This window comes from Rattus rattus, chromosome 15, assembly GCF_011064425.1.
Source record: "Rattus rattus isolate New Zealand chromosome 15, Rrattus_CSIRO_v1, whole genome shotgun sequence".
Lineage (NCBI taxonomy): Eukaryota > Metazoa > Chordata > Mammalia > Rodentia > Muridae > Rattus > Rattus rattus.
The window spans coordinates 23307932-23331301 of NC_046168.1; the positions used below are offsets into that span (position 1 = coordinate 23307932).

General features: G+C 43.8%; 1 protein-coding gene across 1 annotated transcript; it reads right to left on the reverse strand.

Moving 5' to 3' along the window:
• Positions 1-2557: 2557 nt before the first annotated feature.
• On the reverse strand, positions 2558-19922 carry LOC116884943 (apoptosis inhibitor 5-like). The gene is given in 6 exon segments (XM_032886151.1): positions 2558-2599; positions 2967-3064; positions 3067-3151; positions 3710-4084; positions 18547-18843; positions 19818-19922. Coding segments are annotated over 6 exon segments (1002 nt in total).
• Between the last annotated feature and the right edge of the window lie 3448 nt (positions 19923-23370).

A 23370-nucleotide genomic window follows, 5' to 3' on the forward strand; every position in this document is an offset into this window, starting at 1 on the left:
GGAGTCCCCAATGGAGGAGTTAGGGGAAGGACTGAAGGAGCTGAAGTGGTTTGCAACCCCATAGGAAGATCACCAATATCAACCAACCAGACCTCCCCCCCCAGGGCTCCCAGGGACTAAACCACCATCCCAAGAGAACACAGGGATGGACCTATGGCTCCATCTGCATATGTAGCAGAGCGTGGCCTTGTCTGGCATCAATGGGAGGAGAGGTCCTTAGTCCTGTCAAGGCTCGATGATCCAGTGTAGGGGAATGCCAGGGCAGGGAGGTGGGAGGGAATGGGTGGTGTGTGGGGGAGCACCCTCATAGAAGCAGGGGGAGTAGTGGGTTTCTGGAGGGGAAAGGAGGAAAGGGGATAACATTTGAAATGTAAATAAAAAATCTAATAAAAAACAAAACAAAACCAAACACAAAAACCACAGTGTCTCCTCCAGCCCAGACTAGCATCAAGCCCACTCTGTGACCTCTGCCGCCCAGTCCTAGGATTATAGGCTTATGTCATCACTTTGTAAAAAACACTAAAAAAGCCTTGAATTCTGCAGTGAACCTACTATACTATTGTTTAGTTCTAACAGAGAGAAGATGTGATTTGACCTTCACACGTAGAGGATCCTGTGCGTAAAATAGATTCTAGAGCAGTGGTTCTCAACCTTCCTAATGCCGAGACCCTTCAATACAGTTCTTCATGTTGTGGTGACCCCCAACCATGAAATTATTTTCATTGATACTTTTTATTTTTCAGAGCTGGGGACCGAACCCAGGGTCTTGTGCTTGTTAGGCAAGCTCTCTACCATTGAGCTAAATCCCCAATCCCTCATTGTTACTTTATAACTGCAATTTTGCTACTGTTGTTTTTTTAATCTTTATATTTAAGGTCTAACACGGTTTGCCATAAGAGAAGCAATCAATAAATGCTGACATCTAAGAATCAAGAATCCTAAGTTATAACACATTAAGACACAAAACAAAATTACAGAAGGAAATTTATTTCAAAAGCATAAGGGAACATTTACATTTAAATAAGGGGATACACAGGTGTCCTTGTGAAAGAAAAAGACTCATGGCATGAAGATTTTCTTTCCAATTTCTGACTAGGCAAGGGAAAGGAAGCAGAAGGATGAGGAGGGGATGAGTAGACATGAGGTCAAGTTACTTCTGCTGAGTTACAAATACCCTCAGACAAGAGAGGAAACATGATTGCGTTCAAACTTACATTGCTATAGTCCAGTTCAGTTTTGTTCTTGAAATGGCTTTAGGCCATGGCTGACCTATCTCTGAGGTCCATAACTAGATGGTCAGAGTATTCAACTGGCGATCCCATGTGACTGTGTTCAGATTCCAAGGGAGCCTAGGTTCAGCTCAGTCCCATGGAACGCTCAGAGTTTATTGCCAGCACTCCTTAGTCAAGCTGACCAACTTCCTGTGTTCACGTGCATCATTCTAGACTTTCAGAAATATTTTCACTATAAATACGTGCAGTGATTCTCAGAAAGGAGATTGGTTTTTCCCCCAGGGTAGAACTGATGCTAGTGAAGACAACTATGTAGGAATCGAAACCTTAAAAAACAAAACAAAACAAAACAAAACGAAAAAACCCAACAAAACAACAAACCACCAGAAATGTCATCTGAATTTCTGATTTTAATAGTAAACTTGGAGAAGGAAGATTAACTGTGGAACAAAAACGTATGAAACATTTAAATGAATAACAGAAGGGTTGGGGATTTAGCTCAGTGGTAGAGCGCTTGCCTAGGAAGCGCAAGGCCCTGGGTTCGGTCCCCAGCTCCGGAAAAAAAAAAAAAAAAGAATAACAGAGCCCGGGCTACTAAAAATGCCCAACACAAGACACTCAGCAAACCTCCCTCATCTGTTGTCTTAATCTAAAGACTATTGTTTAACATATTAATAATATTATTATATTAATATTAATTTCTGATTAATAACCTGAGAAGTTAAATTTTGAAACTGGCAAAAGCCAGCTGAGTGAGCAACTCTTTCCTGGGTAGCCCTGGTTATTAAGTCTCCAAATCCTATTCTATCCTGTGGGAACCTGTATTTACACCAGATCTGGCTGTATTTCACCAACAGACTTGTCTCTGCAAAAACAGCTTTTGTTTTTAGTTTTAAACAATAATAACCATGTGAGTTCAACTGACTGAAACTCCTCCCTACTGGAGTAAAAACCTAGATACCAAGTCAGTAATGGATTCAGCCTCAAAGGGATAATCACTATGTCAGATGACCCATCCTGAGAATTTAAAGTATTGATTTGTCGTACACTCAGGTTCTATAGCATGCATATACACACACAACATATGCTTATGTCTGTATGTATATTATGCACATGTACTCCTATTCAAATAATAAGACCCTGCATTCAAAGCTGTATCCCAAATTATGGAGAAGAGCGAACGGAGCAATGCAAAGCAGCTTCGTTCTAAAAGGCCCTTGACACTTGTACATTGTGAGAAGCTGGTGTTTAATTTCTATGACCCTTGGCAGGAATGTTACAAAACTGCCTAGCAACTTCATATAGAAAACAATGAAAGCAAAAGGTTAAGACTGATTATTACTCTTCTCCATGTACTGGGCAAAAAACTGTAACAGAATGGGGAGGAAAATAAGTAACATTTCAAAAAGTGATGATCTTTACCAGATCACAAGCTAGACTGAGTTTCCCACTCGAGTCAGTTCTTTGTAACAAATCATCAAGATGTGCAAAAGCAAGATTCACAAGATGAAGTGTGGATAATGAGGGTATTGAGAAAACAGGTCCAGGCTGCAGACAAAGCATCCAAAAATATTGTTCTCGTTTTACCTCAGACACAGCCATGGTCTTTCACAAAAGTAGATCATACTATAAAGGTAGAAAGAACATTACATTTTCAGCTGAAGGCAGCAGTCCTTTTAGGGACATTCCCAGCAACCCAATGAGTAGCAGTAGATTTAAGTGTAACAATCTCACAACAATGCTGGAAGTTTCCAGCCCAGCTTGATGAAAACTGTACAGTAAGCTCTCCACGCAAGTGAACTGCAGCTTGGCCTCTGCATTCCCAGCTTCACTCCATCTCCTGCTGCTTCGGGAGGGAGAGGCATATACTCCAGTAACGTAACGAACTGTTTCCTTAAATTTGTTTCTAGCTTTTCCATGTCACCACAAAATGAGCTCCTCTCTGCCAACGACTTTAATACTTCCAACTGTATATCGAGACCCTCCACTGGGGTCGTCGGGGTACTGAGATCAGGGAGATCCTGCTCGAGAGAAGTGTGTCACAAATTTTGTGGGATAGAGAGTTTTAGAGACGAGGGGCACAGCCTGCCGGGTGCACTGCAGTACCCTGTCCACGCAGTTAGGGTGTGAGGTGCTGACGGTCTGTTCCAGGTCAGCCTGTCCTGCCTACCGAACCCAGGGCCTTGCGCTTCCTAGGTAAGCGCTCTACCACTGAGCTAAATCCCCAGCCCCGACTTCAAGCTTTTTAACCCAGCCAGTGTCTTCAGGAACAAAACAAAGTCTTCACCAGTCACGTGTTCTAGGTCCTTCCTGGATTCAATCGGGGAGGGGTGGGGAGGGGGCAGGTACTCCTCTACTTCCTCTGGGAGTGTCTTGAGTTTGGTGGACAGGAATTTAATTGCTCGTTCTCTAACAACAATGTCTTCTCCTTGAAGAATCTGGCTAAACAAACCACCTAATGTTCCTTTTACAGTCATCTTAAATATACTTAACAGAGCACTGTTCACCAAATTAAATTCTACAGAGTCATGTCTCCGCAGAAGCTGGGTCAGTATATCTGCTACTCTCGGAAGGTTTTCTCCTGTGGCAAACTGAGGCAGCTCTTTAATTGTTTGGTGTCGTATCTGGGCTGACACATCTTCATCCTCACAGAGGTCTAACTGGGTATTGAAAGCAGAATGAGCCAGCTCTGGAAAATTCTTAAAGAATTTTGGTATAAACTGAGCTCGTAATCGCTTTGCCTCGGTGCTGCCTTTCACACCATTCGGTATCACTTGGTGGGCACCTTTATGCTGGCCCACTTGCTCCATGGCATCGGAGAGATGAGCTAGTTCTGGGCCGCTCCCACTACCCTACACATCTTCAGTGTCAGTGTCACTACCAGCTCCACGGGACTTATCCAAGCTGTCGACCACACTATTACGCCCCTGGTTACTGTTATGAATTGTAATGTAAATATCTGATATGCAGGATACCTGATATATGACCCCCAAAGTGGGCATGACACACAGGTTGAGAACTGCTGTGGTAGAGCGTAGAAAGAGTATCAGACGCAGGAGCTGTGAGGCTAGTAAAGTGATTCAGGAGAGCCATCTCAGTTGGGACAGTATTGGAGCCATGCGGGGGCGGGAGTCAACTGTGCAGAATGGCTACCGGAAGTGGGGCCGGGAGGATATGGGCGTGGGAAGAAAGGAGCATCTATAACACTGCCCCTGTTTGTCTGAGCACCTGGAGAGATGGAGTTATAAATAAAGATTATCTCAACAGTGAACAGCTATTGATACCGTAGTTTGATGTCAAATGAGTGCATATGTAAAGAATTCAGTTGAAAATGTTAAGCCTGATATTCTGATGAAGTTTCTAAGAGAAGATGTTTAGTTAGAGTTTGAATAAATCTATATGAGTTCAGAAAAGAAGACTGGGCTGGATATAAAACGCCAGTAGTCGCCGTTGTCTACATAATTTTTCAGACCGTGAGAGGAGAAAGTCAATAGGGTGGAGGGAGAAAGATGAGCAACAGTGCTGGATCTGGGGAGTGAAACACACAAACAAAAAACCCTGAGCCTTTAGGAAGGGGACTCAGAGCTGGCCAGTGAGTGTAGGGATGGGTGAGCAGGGAGGCAGAACAGGAAGTGTGCACGCGGGGCCTCAACGCTTTCTACACTGAGTGCAATCACATTATACTGAGCACACGACATTGACTATTAGTTGGTTCCAATTTCTGAGAAACTGAGGCATGGGAAAGCAGGAGGGAGGGGTCTAGGGAAGAGAGGAGTGAATGCAGAGAACTAATTCATCCAGCAGCTTTGCCTAAACAGAGAGATAACGGAGAGAGAGGCCGAGGGTGTAGCTCGGCCAGAGCAAGGCTGAACACAGCATGAACACAGCCCTGTGCTCCATCCTTAGCAACAGCATAAACCGTGGTGTGTACTCATGCTCTCTGAACTGGGGGGCGGGAGGGTGGAGGCAGGAGATTAGGAGTTCAAGGTTACCCTCAGTTACATGGCTGAGCTTGAGGCCAGCCTGGGCTACACACACATGCAGCCCTGTGCCCGCCACTACTAAAACAAAGCCAAGCAAAGGAAGATAATAAATAAATAAAAACAAAAGAAATTGAGCTAAAATAAACATTCTCCAAGGCATGAAAATAAACAAGTTTGGATTTGGGAAAGGAACATTGTATGTTCAGGAGAATTATTCAATCCAGGGAATATGTTTTTTTAAAAAAAATTTTTTTAAATTTTTTTTATAGGTATAAGTGTTTGCCTTCATGTTTATATGTACCATGTGTATGAAGTGGCCTTGGAGGCCAGAAGATGGCATTAGATCCCCTGGAACTGGAACGAGCCACCATATAGATGCCGGGAACTGAACTCCAGTCTTCTGCAAATGCTCTTAACCACCTCTCCAGCCGTGTGTATAGTCGTCTCGTAAGACTAAGTCTGTGACAAAGCCTCTCCATCACATAGAGGGAGATTCAAGATAAATATTAGAAACGGCCTCCTGGCCATCTGGCAGTGAGACCAGGATATAACATCACAGGAAATTACCTGAAGTTATCCACCAACATTCGAGAGATAAGATCATAACACAACAGATGGCTTCGAATGCTTCCAGTGCCGAATGAGCTCCCGGAAGCACAACGGTCAGATGCACTCGCTCTTTTGTTTGCAGACTTTCTTCAGAGTGGGTTGGCTGAGAGTCTGGACCCCAGGCTGGCTGGTGTGTCAGCTGTCTCTGTTATAGTGGTTACGAGCCATGTGGCCTACAGCAGGCTACCTCAACTTTCTCTTTCCAAGTTTACACATTTGCAGAAAGATAATAAAGTAAGACTTTCCCCTGTCAGCTCTGAGAACTAAATAGAACGACACAGCTTAACAGTGAGTGCTAGACCTTTGTGAACAGTGACGACTCTTGTCTTATATATGCTCATTTAATTCAGGTAAGCCAAGAGCACCGAGGGAGGGCTGCTTATTTACTTAGTACTTCAAACATTTTTATTACATGTAGTTATTCTCTGTGTGTGTATTATGTGTATATATGTGTGCATGCCCTGATGGGCATATGAAGGTCAGACTTTTAAGAATTGGGTAGTAAGGGTGGGTGGATGGGGAGGGGAACATCCTTATACAAGGGGAGGGGGAGGGGTTAGAGAACTGGTGGACAGGAAATGGGGAAAGGGAATAACATTTGAAATGTAAATAAGAAATACTCAATTTTTTAAAAAATGGGGGAAAAAAAAAGAATTGGCTCTCTGCACTGTGTGGGTCCCAGGGATCAAAGTCAGGTCATCAGGCTTGGCTACAAGGGCCTTTACTCATTCAGTCATCTCAGAGGCCCAAGAACTGTTTATTTTATATTAGAATTATCAGGAATTGCAGGGTGCTTGTCACAGAAGCTGTATTTAAAGGGACCCATAGAAAGCTTCTGCCTTGGCCAGATGAAGCTGGATTGAGACTCTGTAAGGGCTTTGAAATTACACCATGGTGACCTTCCAACCAGGGAGCTGGAGTTGTCTGGACTGTGAATTGGTGGCTGGAGACAGTCCTGCTTTGGAGTTCACACTTTCTCTTTCTACACAGAGCTGTCCCTGAGTTCAAACTCAGACCAGAAAGCTGTAAAACCTGAGGGAGGCCTCACAGCTACCATCACAGCAGGAAGCTGACTCTGTCCCTCACTTCAGTGAGGCCCTCCGTTCTAACTCTATTTTCTCTAGTCTCTTGGTCACGCCTGTCAATCGTCCTCAGACTCTCACTTTCCACAGGGCTTCTTACCTTTGTCACTCCTGGCTTTACCTCAGGGCCAGCTTGAGCCAAGTTCGGAAACCATCCTTCATTTTGATGGGCAGACGGCAGGCACAGCGTTCGCAGATCCTTAAGTGAAGAGCACTTCTCCAGCTTCCTTTGTTTTTTAACATACAAAGCAAAGAACCCCCACGACACCAGGAACGCTTGCGAAATGTCTTATTTCGAAATTCCCCACAATTACTGGAACACACCATCCTGTCACACATGCTGGAAATGATAAGTAGTGACAGTTTTTAGTTATTCAGAAAATAAGCCACCAACCCTGGTGTGGTGCCATATGCCTATGGTCCCAGCACTCGAGAAGTGGAGGCAGGGAGAACGGAAGTTCATGATTATGGATTGGAATGAGCGCCACTTCCAGCTCCCTCCCCAAAGGGGAACATTAAAAAGTTACACATCTGTTAAGGCTCAGGCTGATTGATTAAAATGTCAATAATCACAGAGGGGTAGAACATTTGGGGCCCAGGGTTATTTATCTTGCCTTACTTATCTTTAGCTTACAAAATAGATATTTATTAACCACCTTTGTGTTTGACCTAATGTCCTTGTGAATTAAAGCTGAAAATCCCCTTTTCTGGAATGCATAAACAGAGCCCATCACTTCCAGCAATACAAAGGCAAGAATGTTGTTGTGTAACATCTGAGGCTGTAACAGAAAACTTTCTGCTCTGCCTTCTCCCTGCTACCCAGTCTTACCAGCACTGTACTTTAACTCTACTAATGCCTTGACTTATAACTGTCTTTGTTCTCTTACTATGAAAACCTTTGAAATTGTTTATTGCATTGGAACATGGCATTTGGAGCAACCTGAACCTATCTACGTTCCTGGGCCGTTGCCACTTGTATCTGTCTCCAGGATAAATGTCTCACTGGACACGGAAGCTGTGTTTTTGCATCAGCAAAGGCCTGCCAGGCTGTTGTTGACCCTGTTTCATTAAACTCATTAAAGAAAGGAAAAAGAAAAGTGGTCAGAAAGTCAGGGGAATCATACTGAAAAAAAAAATCTGTAAATGGGTCTCAGAACTCACCAAATTGTCAGTTCTTGTGAGGTGATCATATGCTTTCTAGATTCATCATTAGCAAGTTTTACTTCCATTCATTTTTTTATTGTATTTACTGATTAAATAGATTTTCACATGAAAATGAAGCCTCAGACTGAGACCCAGACACCATCATCCCAAGGTCTGAACTAAATGGTTTACTTCCACAAGAGAGTGGTCATTGAGAGGCTGAGTTCTTACCTAGAGACTCAATGATCTTACCTGAGACTGTGTGCATCTTACAAAGTGCAAGTTTCCACCTGACCATGGGGTGTGAGCACCAGAGTCAACCCTAGGAGACATCTAGTTCCTTCCATATAAAGACAGACAAGAGGCTGGACGTTTCCCTCACGGACAGTGGGCCCCATCCCGAACCCGAAGCTCAGCTCTCAGCTTCTACAGAGAGTGAGTCCTCTGCTCTGCCCATTACAGTGCCGCCAGGACTAACCCATGGGGAAGAGACGTTGCTTCCTTCGACATACCTCTTGGATATGTTCTTATAATCTTACAAACCATCTCCTCATTCCGACTTGAGTGGCAGTTGGTTATTGATGTCCATGGCCCTGCCTATTATGATCTGTTGCACACTCTACACACACACCTGACCCATCACTCCATACACACCCATTCTTACACTTGTACATGCCACACACCCTACACACTCACTCATACCCCACATTCACCCATACACTCACTCGTATCACACACCTACAGGTCCACACTCACTGATACCACACAACCCCTTGATACCCCACACGTGCACCCGCACCCCACACTCACATGCCTACACACCACCATTCCACACTCATACCCACCCATCAACCCACCCACACACCACACACTCAGTATACCCTCCTAGAAGGAAGAGGACACATCCTTTCTAGCTGTTACAGAAACTTCCCCACTATATTTACTCATCAAAGGAGGAAGAAACCCATTTGGGAGAGTAAATAAATGGAAAGTGCTATGTAGATGCTTCTTGACCATTTCTACATACGGAAGAGTTCTATTTAAAAAAGAAAGAAAGAAAATTGAAGTGAAAGAAGGGAAGAAGCCCGGAGGAATTAGGATACATTGTTTACTTGTATTGTAAGCTGCAATTAAGTGGCACCATTTCTAAAGCCTTTAATTGAGGTGTGAGTGAAGAATGCTTGTATGTCTCCGTTTAATAAAGCATTTACCTCAAGAAGGGCACAGAACAAAGGAAGACAGGGGAACGCGGTTAGCGAGTCTGTTCTGTGGTTTGACTGCCACAGCTGAGGTGCCTCCATAAACAGGGTGTGCAAGCGGGATACCTGGCAGGACACAAGCTCCGACTTGCTGAACTCTGTGAGAAATAAAATGTGGTTGAGATCTGGAGAAGTGCTACAGAGACCTAGCTTCTTTTTTACTATAACATTTTTATTGATTCTTTAGAATTTTATTCATATTTTGATCATGTTCTTCCCTGACTCCCCCCATATCCACGTTACCCCTCCCAATATGTCTTCTTTCTCTTATAACCCAAGGTGTACGTTTTGTGCACTGTGGGCCACCCAGTAGGGGTTGTTCAATCTACCAAGGGCCACACCCTTAAGGAAAAGCAACTATTCCGTCTTCCAGCCATCTACAGTCCGGGGCTCCTCAGTTAGGGATAGAAGCTGGTGAGCCCCTCCCTCCTTCAAGCTGCGGTGTTGACTCTCTTGATCTTATGCAGGAAGCCGCAGCTGTTGCTAGCATGTGAATAGCGCATTCCTGTCCTGCGCAGAAGACACTATTTAACCCTGTCCTCTTTAACTTCTTACAGTCTTCTCTGGACCTTCTCCCATCACAGGGCTGGGGTCTTGGTGGGACAAGAGTGTGATAAATGAGATGTGGACATCCCACTGGTGGCCAGCAGTCCACTGACATCTACCTGTCCTCCCTATTTGACCAATTGTAACATTCTGTATTAACTGCCTTCCATGGAACAACAAAACTTCCCTGATGAGGTCTGAGGTCTGCAAACAGCTGGCAGGTTTTTAACTGACCTTTCATAAAAGGTGGGGGATCCTCCGAAAATGGGGGCCGGGAGTTCCTTATTTTTCTGATCTAGACGTTGGCTGGTAGGTGCGAGCAGGCACTTAGGCAGCAGCATTGTGTGCATCCTCCGAGGGGATGTAAACAGCTCGCTCTGTGTCTTACGTTTTAGCTTACGTTTTAGCTTACGTCAGGTTTGCCGCCACGTCACAGGAAGTACCTACGGCCATTCCCTTTGAACTCTTACAGCCTTGCGGAAGACAGGGATGTTTTCAGACTCCCGCCTCTGATTAATTCCCTAAAGCCGTTTTCTTGGGATTGTTTGTTGAGGTTCTGCCTCTAAGCACTGGCTTGCTGGTCACTGGCAGGACACCCAGCACTTCCTTTGGTCCTCAGTACTGAACAAAGTAGACAGAATCCTGTGGCGGAGGAGCCGGAGAGATGGCTCAGTGCTTAAGAGCACTGGATGCTTTCCCAGAGGACCTGGGTTTAATTCCCAGCACCCACTTGGTGGCTCACAACCATCTGTAACTCCAGTCCCAAGGAATCTGACTTCTTGTGGCCATCTTAGGTACTGCATGCATGTGGTACACATACATGAATGCAGGCAGAACACCCATATGTATAAAATAAGGGGGAAAATGCAGTTAAAACCCTTCTTGCACAAGCCACATGACGAAATCTCTAGCCTCAGCAGTGACTATGGATCTTCGATGGGGTGTTCCTCAATTAGCCCTGTTGAGATCTCCCCTGAGATGAGTGGCATCCTGACTCACCACCAACAGCAGCATGGGGCTTCCTGGTGTTTATGATATGGGCGCTGTATGAAAAGCTCCCCATCTTACTCTACAGTATTGGCTTGCTTGTGAAAACATTCCATTTTCTTGTCATGAGGACCCAACCTATCCCATTCTTCTGAATCGAACAGATCTCCCACACAGAAGCTTCCTCCAGGCATTCGGGGAAGTTCAAGCCATCTTCCAGGCCAAAGACAATACCCAGTTCTAGGTCCAGAATGGCAATAAACTATGCAAGAAGTTTTATGCCGTGACATGAGAATTCTTTCTAAACTGTAGTATGAATATTTATCTACAAAAGAAAGAGCTAACACAAAGACCTGTGATGAAGAACAGTAAGAGTCTATAGGAAAAAATATATATTCATTTTGCAAGGGTAGGGATAAAAGAGACAGAAACAGGGAAAAAAAGAACTTCATGTAGGAAATAACACAAATTGGGATTTTAAAGCTTGCTAATGAGGGTCATAAATTCCAGTAAAGATGCTATCTGTGCAGACTAAAAAGCACAACGGCATCTGATATTTTACTGGGTGAAAACTGTGTTGACTTTAGTCAACAAACAGCTCTTCATCTAAAAACACACACTAAGCAAAAAGTCCTATTTGGTGATGCTGATCACCGAAAGAATTATTCTTTGACTCTGTGCTCAGTAGGGTGTGGAAGGACAATTTTCTCTGATGGCTGCATGTTTGGCCAAGAGCCACAGTGAACACCCATGAGCGCTCAAAACAATTAGAAAGGACTCATTCTGAATCAGCAGGTGTCCATGAATAGGGGGATTTATTAATTTGCCCTGATTGAAAAAATGCTTAAAACACAGGGTTGGAACTGGAAAAGCCAGTGAGCAAGAGAGAACACAACTATGTCAATTAAATGTCCAAGGACTCCAGAACATGTAGATATTCACAGGAAGTGTAGTTGATTAATACTGTGTGGACTTTTTAAAAGCCACTTTAAAAGTTTGATAAATTTTTACTTTATATTTAACTATTATTTTTTATAATTTTTCATGTACAACTTTTAAATCTCAAGTGAAGTCTTAAAATTTTAAGTAAAAATCTTTAAATTATAAGTAAAATCTAATTACATTTTTCCACTTCTCTTTCCTTCCTCCAGTCCCACCCATGTTTCCTCTGACTCCCTGTCAAATTGATGGCCTCCTTTTTCTTTGATTATAATTGCTCTATGTATCTTTATCTCTCTCTATGTAAGCACACATAAATTCAGCGTGGTGACTCCATTTGGAGTTGCTCGTTTGAATATGACTTCAGGACTGACCACATTGTATTGGAGATTCCGTTAGAGTGTTTATTCTAATAACCTAATTCTTTCTCTCTGCAGTCCTTAGTTGTCTGGAGTTCTTCGTCTGGAATTGAGAGCCCTGAGGTTTCCCCTCTGCTTGGTGTATCCATTGGTGTTGTCTTGGTTCAGGCAGCCATACCGTTGAGATATATTTTATCACACAAACTGGGCTTTGTAAAAGCATAGAAATACACAACTCAGAAATATTGGACCTGTTTGGTATTCATTCAGGATGCCTTTTCCTTGAGAGACTTTTATTTTTAAAGTTTTCAATTTGGACTAAAACACCACATGAATACCCAGAAAAGATGGCCTATTTTAAAATAAATAAATCTTGAGGGCTGGACTGATGGCTCAGCAGGTAAGAGCAGTGTAAGCTGCTCTTCAGTGGACCAGGGCTTGGTTTCCAGCACCCACATGGGAGTTCATAGTCATCTGTAATTCCAGTGTCAGGGGATCCAGTCATTAAACATGCACATGGTACATGTACAGGGGAACTCATACACATAAAATAAAATCATTGAAAAATTCAAAAGATATAGCTTTCTTACATAATTTTTATTAAGTTAAAAATTTCCATGGAAACACTGGAGTACATACTGACTGTCTTTTATACACTAGTACTCCCAAGTTGTGGTACTGCATGTAGCCATGTGACATAGATACGGGCCATTCATTCATTTTCAGAATTGTGATCAAGGGGTCAGGCCCTCTGCATCTCTTTGTGGGGAATAGTTACACATTGCTTTGAGGGAGAGGGAGGCGCAACCCAGGTGTTGCTATTTATTTCACAAGTGCGATTAGCAACAAGTGTTTCCACCCGCATCCATAGAGCCTCGGCCTATTGTTTCAACTAATAATCGTTTGGCCAATACTGGAAGCTGATGAGGTTACAGTGAATGGCTGAAAGCTATGTTTCTTGTAGTGACTTTGAGTTCCTTGATTTCGACAACATTTTAGGGGCAAATTTTGGAAATGAAAAACCTAGATTTTCTTTCTTTAAAAAAGTTTTACCGTCACTAATTTATTTCCAGAATTTGCCCTCTTTCCACGATGTAAAAGTATGTCTCGAAGTCGCTGAATGACATTATCGTGCTAGACACTAATGTCTGGAGGAAAAGTGTGTCGCATATCCAAAGTCTGGCAGACAAAGAGAAAGTTACTTGAAAAAGTTTGATTAGAGCTGTGGAGCACGCTGGAAATCATTGTTGACTGGACCATCTGCCCTTGTTTCCTGCAAACACACACACACACACACACACACACATCATTTAAATAATCACATATCTATTTTTCTCACCTAGAAAATAGGAGAAAGCCAGCAACCAACATCCACTCATTAGACAGGGATACTGTGCTTATAACGATCAGGAGGGAATTCTCTGACTACTCACTATGCATGTTAAACTTGTCTTCGGAGTCTGCAGTTAGATTTTACTTCAGGATTTAGGCATAATAAGTACAGTTTTGTCATTTGGAAATTTTCCTGAAATGTATGCTGCACATCTATTTATCTTTTTCCGACTCAGTTCACTTCTTACCCACCAGGCTCTCTGAGCGGTCACGTGATCCCAAGACCACGCCCCGACTTCCCACAATCACTCAGCAGCAGCTAGGTCTGGCCCTTCTCTCTCCTTTTCTACTCGTACAGACATCAAAAGCATACTTCCTCCCCCAGACTGAGGGCTTGTGTCATTCCTTCACTGACGTCCATTTCTTTTCCTCCTTTCTTCTTGAAAACTCTGCCTTACTGTAAAGCGTCTCTGTATACCATTTCTCTGAGGCCCCAGCTCCACATTCCAAGTCCATCACCAACTCATTTCCTACAAAAAACTGTCTTCTCCTGCTTTATTTTGTTATAATTGTGTGTTTGTGTATGAACAAACATGTGTATGAGGGTGACTGTGTATGTTTGTGTGTGCGCATGTGTGTGTATGTGTGTAGACCAGAGGTAAACCTCAAGTGTACTTATCAGTTACCATCAGCTAATTCTCACTCTCTCTCTCTCTCTCCCTCCCCCTTTCTGTCTGTCTCTTTCTTGCTCTGTTTTTCTGTCTTTGTCTTTCCCTCTCTCTCTTGTCCAGTGCTGAGGGAGAGACAGGTAGATTCCTAGGGCTGGTTAGCCAGCCTGGCTTGCCTACTTGCTAAATGAGGAGACCATGTCTCAAAAATGAAATAAAAAAATTAGAATCATACTAGAAGTTGACTTACAGGCACATTCATGTGCAGGTGTGCCTACATAGACAAAGCCACCAAACACATATATACACATGCACACACATGAATGGACATACAAACTTAGGGACAGACCTCACATAATTTGCTTTTATAAAGAATGTTTGGGGCCATCTTAGAACTGCTCAGAGAGTGGGCCAGCAAACATATTTTAGGGCTAATAAGCTCAAGACTGTGCCTACGAGTACCTGCGGGCCTCCTCTCTCTCCTGAAGAGTAATTCTAAGCATGGCTTCCTAGAGTGTGAAGAACACAGTCACGTTTGGTAGCCAGAAGTCACCGGAGAACCTGGTCGTAAGCACGTGCTTCCTGTCTCTGGCTGCTGGACTGACTGTGGGAGTGGAATTTCTTTGACAGCACAGGCTGACTCACCCAGGTCAAGTGTGGTGACATGCTTAAGACAACAGACCATTACCTACAAATGGTGGGAACTAAGTTTCCATTGTCCTCTTGCCCCACTTGTCCTGGAAGTGCACAGAGCTGAGTCATTCTAATGGGGAGCTTGAGACTGGGTAATGGAGGGGTGATACCTTTGGTGATCCCAGCTTGATAAACCTCTGGTCAACGAATAAGGAAAGCACGCTTGGGGCAGCTCTGCCTCTCCTCTCTCTCTTTTTCCATTGGAAAAGAACTGCGTGGATTCCTTTTGTTTCAAAGGAGGGGTCAGGACACACAGAAACCCAGCTTCAGTGCAAGCTTGAACATTTCCATGTGGCTGAACACACAATTCTGTGCTGTCAGGGGACGGCTGCTCAGTTCTGTGTTTGAGCACCGGGGACTCCTTTGCTGCTGGGCACGGGTCACTGATGATCATACCCTGCAAGACTGCGATGAGCTAAAAGAAGTGATGTTTGGAGATGAGCGCATCTCCGCGTCAGTGATGATTGAGTTTTGTGTTGTCCTTTCAGGCACACTGTGAAATGCGTTTGCTAGGGCTCATTGTTTACTTGACCTGGTTTGTGTCAGCGCCCGGATCCTCTCAGCAATCTGGGACTTCCTGTCTGTGGACTCTAAGGCTTCTCCACTTGGCAGATGATCTCAGACCAACCCTCCTGTCCAGCTAAACATTCTGCTTCTTTCTCGAGGTTACAGCCTCAGCGAACATTTTCCCTCTAGTTTTTAGGTCCTTCTCTTACCTTAGGGTTGTTTTCAACATTATAAACCCAATTCTCTCTCCTCTGCTTTCTCCCATTTGCCCACGTCACTCAGTTTTTCTCTGGGGCAGTAATTGATTACATAGGTCCTTCCAGTGTTTCTCAAACCCGAGCTTCCGGTTCCGCCATTCTTTTTGACTTTCCCACACCGTACCAGTCAGGCCTGCTTCTGTTTACGCTACCGTGTCCCATGTCTTTCACATCGTCGTCTTTTCCTTAAGCCTTCCATTCTTCACAGTCATCCTGCAGACTAGAACCTAGCAGGCGGCTTCCTTCCTACACACCCTTGTCTAAACCTATAATCCGCTTCCGTGATTGTGCTGATTTGTTTATATAAAAGGGAGGACTTTTTTTTTTAAAGTTTTAAATTTATAAGCCTCAAGTGTGAAAAATAAAAAATCAGATATTAGATGAGTGACTTGGTTAATTTCCGTTTTTAATGGATAAATCAATCACGCAGAACTTGTCTCTGTGTTCTGTTGTCTGCGTAGTTATTTGGGTGAATCGTGACTTCAGTGCCACACAGTCACGGCTACAGATGTCCAGATATGGGGTCTGGGTTACTGACGCTTCTGTGACTTCTCATCCAGTTATGGCGGAGCAGTTATAGTTCGCACCCAGGCTTGGGAACTACACCGGGAGAATCTCCAATATCTGCTAAGCTGACAGAGCAGACATGGCGAAAGCTGGAAAAATGGAAAGGAAAGGAAAAAAAGGAGAAGAGAAGGAAAGGAAGCAGGAAGGAGGGGAAGGAGGGGAGGGGGGAGGGGGAGGGGGAGGGGAGGAGGGAGGAGGGGAGGGGAGGAGGGAGGAGGGAGGGGAGGAGGGAGGAGGGAGGGAGGTAATATTTAGAAAAGGGAAGCAAAGAAATGGGATGAATGAAATGCAGTGGAGAAAAGAAAAATCCTTCCAGGGAAAAGCTTTAAAATATAATTCCAGAACGCTGCATGTGCTGCCTGCATCATGGAGCCTTTCTCTGAGCTGAGACGCATGGGCATTTGAGGGTTGGTTTTCTGGCTTCCAAGATGTGTGTGTATGAAGTGCCCTGTCTCTGAAGCTGTGTCACAAGCAGCTACAATGTCCTCCCAGGAAATGGAAGTCATATTTGTTACATACATGATGACAACTGGGTGTTAAAATTTAGTTTGGAGGTCATCAAAAAATTCCAGAATTTGGCTCTGTGCACTTTGGTTGTGGGATATGTGGTGAGGACCCATGAGCTGTGGGGCCACACACGTCAGCTCAGGGACAGCTGCTCAGCTGTGGACAACCTGGAAAAGGGGGCAGTGAGGCCCTGACGTCTGGGGTCTCAGAGAGCTGTGAGTGCAGGGATATTTAGACGGTTTGTTTGGACAACATGAAGTACCTGTTTCACTTGTCCCAGACATTCTGAATACACTTCCTTAAGAGGAATTTGATTTCAGGTAAGGTCTTGAATCAGGGATGACAATGATCGCTGTCACAGTAGTGAGTACACACTGTAGTCACCATCACAGTAGTGAGTACACTGTGGTCACCATCACAGTAGTGAGTACACACTGTGGTCACTGTAGTCACCATCACAGTAGTGAGTACACTGTGATCACCATCACAGTAGTGAGTACACTGTGGTCACCATCACAGTAGTGAGTACACACTGTGGTCACTGTAGTCACCATCACAGTAGTGAGTACACTGTGGTCACCATCACAGTAGTGAGTACACACTGTGGTCACTGTAGTCACCATCACAGTAGTGAGTACACTGTGGTCACCATCACAGTAGTGAGAACACACTGTGGTCACTGTAGTCACCATCACAGTAGTAAGTACACTGTGGTCACCATCACAGTAGTGAGTACACACTGTGGTCACCATCACAGTAGTGAGTACACTGTGGTCACCATTACAGTAGTGAGTACACTGTGGTCACTGTGGTCACCATCACAGTAGTGAGTACACTGTGGTCACCATCACAGTAGTGAGTACACACTGTGGTCACCATCACAGTAGTGAGTACACACTGTGGTCACCATCACAGTAGTGAGTACACACTGTGGTCACCATCACAGTAGTGAGTACACACTGTGGTCACCATCACAGTAGTGAGTACACACTGTGGTCACCATCACAGTAGTGAGTACACTGTGGTCACCATCATAGTAGTGAGTACACTGTGGTGACGATCACAGTAGTGAGTACACTGTGGTCACTGTGGTCACCATCACAGAAGTGAGTACACTGTGGTCACCATCACAGTAGTGAGTACACTGTGGTCACCATCATAGTAGTGAGTACACTGTGGTCACCATCACAGTACTGAGTACATACTGTGGTCACCATCACAGAAGTGAGTACACACACTGTGGTCACCATCACAGTAGTGAGTACACTGTGGTCACCATCATAGTAGTGAGTACACTGTGGTCACCATCACAGTACTGAGTACATACTGTGGTCACCATCACAGTAGTGAGTACACACACTGTGGTCACCATCACAGTAGTGAGTACACCATGATTAGGTCATTTCCCTTTGAGGTCAGTAATAGCAGCCACAACATGGGCTAGTGCATTGCGGTTTTAAAGGACATGAACATGCAGGACTTGATTGGCAGACTAGAAGACACCATGGCTTTATGGAAGCCATATTGTGAAGAGAACCAAATGCAGAAGAAGTGGGTGAGGGAAGAATGGAAGGATCGCTATTTAAATTTATTTAAATGTATTCAAGTTACAATTTGTTTCCTGATTCACAGGGCCACTCTTAGTTTTGGTGATCATGATCCTAGTATTTAGTACTAACTTTTAATCAGTATTGTGAAAAATTTATAGAAATAATTGACATTTAAATTATTTTCCTCTCATTAAATGTTTCTAAGAGGAAGTAGGGGTGGTGGGATGGACACCAGGCACATTATGACTTAACGTTTGCGTTTAGGAAAATGAGGGAGCCCACGGAAGTCCTCACAGGCATCAGGGGCCTAGACAAGAGTATCGTACTGAACTGCACATGTCTGTAAATATCTGCCGCAGCTTAGGAACCCCAGAAATTCTGCCATTGGGTGAGGCGCTGGGACACTTGACACTCAGTCGGTGGCGCTTGTCTTGTTGACAGTCGCTCTCGCCTGCTGTGAAATCAGACTTCATAAATGAGAGAAGCTGTCTGCAGAGACCGAGAACACCAGCTTGCAATGTGCTGCTGCCTTTAGGAGATTTCTGTGTGATTGTGTCTGTGATGCTGGGGACACACGTCTGCATAAAGGACTCTGAGGAAATACGGATCTGTTCTTTGCCTGCCTGTCAGAGCCGAATGTGCTGTGAATAATTACAGTTCTGTACTGGAGAAGCCCGTGAAAAGGGCTGTTATGCCATTAAGAAAAATGTTAATAAAACTGTGATGTGGATAGAATGTACTTTTAAACATCCTATCTGATACTGCTGATTACAAGTTCAGAAAAATTAACCGATTTATCTGCTCGGAAGGGATTAGATGATAAAAATCACTTACAATTTCTCGTATATCGCATAGCTGGTGTTATGTTGTGCTTTACTCCATAAAATGTGAAAACTTTGGTTTTATTTTGAAAAAAATCATTTTTCTTTAGCATTTGGTGGAAATATTGCTGATGATGCTGAGGCTGATTCAAGATCATGGCGATTACCAAGGTAAGTCTACCTAAAAGTAAAAATCAATGATTGATAATAGAATCCTCAAATTTCCTCAATTCCTACGACTTGAATACAACTTTAATAGTCATGTAATGATTAAAAAGCAGTTTCTCTGCAAAGATATGGCCATGTTTCCGCAGAAGCAGTATCCCTCTAAAATGCACACAGACTATATCAGCATTCTTCTAAAATGCACACACACACATACACACACACACACGCGCGCGCGCGCGCGCGCGCACACACACACACACAAACACACTCACACACACACACTATACCAGCAGATTTTATATGGGACACTTTATAAACCACACAGTAATTCTTTCCATGGACCTCTGACACCTAGGTCCAGCCCATGCAGCTCAGTGTCTTTCAGAGGAATAGAGGGGAATGTGCCTGCACCCACAGATCCTTCATACCACGAACCAAGGACAAATCCCCTTTTCTTATTAATTTGAGGGCAAAGCATTCTTTCGTCTTGTGTTTCAAATGGGAATTTCTCTGATTTCAGTGAAGTGGAGGCCTCAGAGGTTTTATTGGTCATTCGGGCTTTTCTGTGAGTGCACGCCTGGCTCCCAGGCCTCCTTGCTTCTACTCACCAGCAGCTGTTGGGCATGTTTTTCCTTCTCGGCCTGTGTGTACTCTGTTAAGAAGCTAGGGTACTCTCCCATGGGCTGTTGGGGTGCTTCTGTGAAAGTTAACATTACTGGATGCCAAGAGTTGTTAAGTAGAAAAATCATTTATTGTTTGTGATACCTGATGTTTACTGCAGTCACTGTGTCTGCTTTTGATAGGACTAAGGCTCCTGTCACACTGCTCTGACATGGTCTGACTATGTGATTCACAGCACCAGAGACGCTCAGGAACCCTCGTCTACATATGATAATGCACCTCCACACTGGTGAGATGGTCAGGGGAGAAATGGAGAATCCTGTCTTGTATTTGTGAAAATGGCATCTATTTCAGTGTGTGTGGGGATGGTTGAGGCTAAATGACATGAGGAATATTCCCTCTTCAGCATTCTGCGTAGTTGGAGGCCAAGCCTTTTGCCCCTGTAGCAACACTGCCATCTGCCAGGTTCCTGACTGAGAACCGTGCAGGAGAGCTCGAAGGACAACAGCACCTTCCTAATGTTTCAGTTTATGATTGTGTGTTTGGCTTCTTCATAGCTGTTCTTGGTCTCATGCAACCTGTGGGCCATGGGTTGGGCACACATGAGGTTCCATGGAAACACTCCAAAAATATGCTTAGAGTTGTTCGCATTCGTTTGTGCTATTGAGAAAAGCAAATGGTTTGGAAACCCTAACCTTTACCTGATTGCATTTGTTTAGGGCCTGCCTTTATTTCACGTGTGCAGTTATATGTGCTAATTCTTTCTAAAGACAGAGAACACGTGTGTGCCTGCACGCACATGCACACACACACCCTTCCCCTACGATGCAGCGCTAATTCATATCTATGACGCTGGCCTTCTATCTTATCTGTGCTATTAGTCATGGCTGTTGTTGAGGCGATCTAAGTGTTTTCATTTGATTCTTTACTCTTAAGACCAGCTCCTATTGAATGTAAGCATGCCCAATAAGTAAGTAGAAGAAGCATGAGCTACTGTAGTTAGACATTAAGAGTGCAAGGCACATAGCCCGATAAGGAGGAATGCAAGTCTGGCTTTCAGAGGGGTAATCGCTAAGGAGGTCTAGCTTGTTTTATGCGTAGCAAGTGGGATCAGTCCATGGACACAATGGCAGGCTCCGATGGCTTCTCAGAAGCTTCTATTTTTATTTTATTTACATTCAAATTTACATAATAAGAACCAGCTTTAAAGGAATAAATGGACAAACAGTCTTTTAAAGTGTAGTAGATAAATAAGGGTTTAAATATTCTCCAGAAACCGGATGTAGATCTCTCCTGAGAGACACAGCCAGAATACAGCAAATATATAGGTGAATGCCAGCAGCAAACCACTGAACTGAGAACGGGACCCTCGTTGAAGGAATCAGAGAAAGGACTGGAAGAGCTTGAAGGGGCTTGAGACCCCATATGAACAACAATGCCAACCAACCAGAGCTTCCAGGGACTAAGCCACTACCCAAAGACTATACATGGACTGACCCTGGGCTCCAACCTCATAGGTAGCAATGAATATCCTAGTAAGAGCACCAGTGGAAGGGGAAGCCCTTGGTCCTGCTAAGACTGAACCCCCAGTGAACGTGATTGTTGGGGGGAGGGCGGTAATGGGGGGAGGATGGGGAGGGGAACACCCATAAGGAAGGGGAGGGGGAGGGATTAGGGGGATGTTGGCCCAGAAACTGGGAAAGGGAATAACAATTGAAATGTAAATAAGAAATACTCAAGTTAATAAAGATGGAGGAAAAAAAATTCTCCAGAAAAGACCCTGAAGCTAACTGCATGGACTTGCTGCTAGACAACCCAAGTCACTTCCGCCGTTGCCCCCAGCCTGCTGGTTTCTGAGCATGAACAATTTTCCTTTTATTAGCCATGAGTGGGACAAAGCTCGTATGCTAAAACTTGACTCTTGGCTAGATCCAGAAGACCAAGAAGTCCACAGAAGACTTAGAAATTCCCAGTCTTACCTGAAGAATTTCCCAGGCGTATGCATCTATAGGACCTTCCTATTCCTGGCTCCCCACAGAGTTCATGTAACCCGAGCTTAACAGGGACAGGAGTCAGATCACGGATCTACTTCACTGCCCTTGGTTACAGCAGACAATATGGGGACCTTACAGAGGAGTCAGGAACTCGGCTTCTTAGTTCTGAAATCTTTCTGAAAACAATTCTGTGTTCCAAACATCTGCTGGAGGGAATATTAAAATCGACACTATCTGGAAACCATTCTGAGGCTTGAGGGGTATAGTGACAGGGACTCAGTAGACCTCCTCATCTGAATGGGTTTAAATCTAGATCTTCTGTGTTGGGAATATGGCCCATGGTTAAAATTCCATAAAGCCTCAGGTTTGTATCCTCACTGTCTATCTCAGAGTGAGGTAACTACCTTAGATCTGTGAGCTTCAGACTTGCCACAATTTAATTTGTCTAATATCCAAAGTCCATGCATAGTGAACATCTCTTCAAGATCTCTCTCTTTACATCTATCTATCTATCTATCTATCTATCTATCTATCTATCTATCTATCTATCTATCTATCTATCTATCTATCTCTCTATATATCTATATCTTCTTCCCCTATATCCATACCCAGGGACTTGTAGACTCTACCAAGGATCTACATCTCATTAGCTCATTCCTAAATACAAATGCCATAAACTTCACAGCAACTCTGAAAGGTATGAAAGGTAGAACACAGAAGAAGAATAATTTTAAATGCTCATGGTAAAATGACTGTGTACCCTGAGTTCTGCTCTTAAATAAACTTTCAATTCAGTATAAGGATGCCATGGTTAGATACTCGATGTCTTAACCATTTTTCCTGATGTCTTTTTTTAAGTTAGTAAAAGATTTCATTAAAATGAGAACTAACCTAAAAATGAGATGATATGGAGCTAGAAGTTAGGGAAGTCAGCATAAGAGAGGAACATGTGTGGGTTGCTGAGGAAAGGAAGACAGTCTACCCAGAGAGCCATGAAGATATCAGTACAGAGAAATATGGGAACTCCTCCCCAAGAAACATCTTAGGCTACTGATGCTTGAATTGTTTTCCCTTCTCCTTAAGACTTCAGGACGGCAAATCTATGAGTCCTGGCAGAGAAAAGTCTGAGCTATCAAACTCACTAGTATCTTAGTGTACCAAGAGTGTTCTGCTGACTGTGTGCTTTCTGTCTGATGGCACATAGCTTTAACTTGGAACACTGCAGCCTGGGGATGTACCTCATTGGCAGAGCCCTTGTATAGCATGTGTGAGGCCCTGGTACTAAATTAATATGTGTTTTCCAATATTATAGTTCAAAAATGTTTACATGAGCTGGACAGGATGGTGATATTTGAAGGGAAATAATTCAAGTCTATCTTCTGTCAACCATAATGTTGTATTCCTGATTTTTACCAACATGCTTGCCTCACTTTTTTAATCATTCAGGACTTTGCCTGAATATCATCAACACTTGGTTTAATCTGTAAAATATCAAAACAAAACCGTAAACCAAAACCCCAAACAAACAATAGACAAAAAACATGTC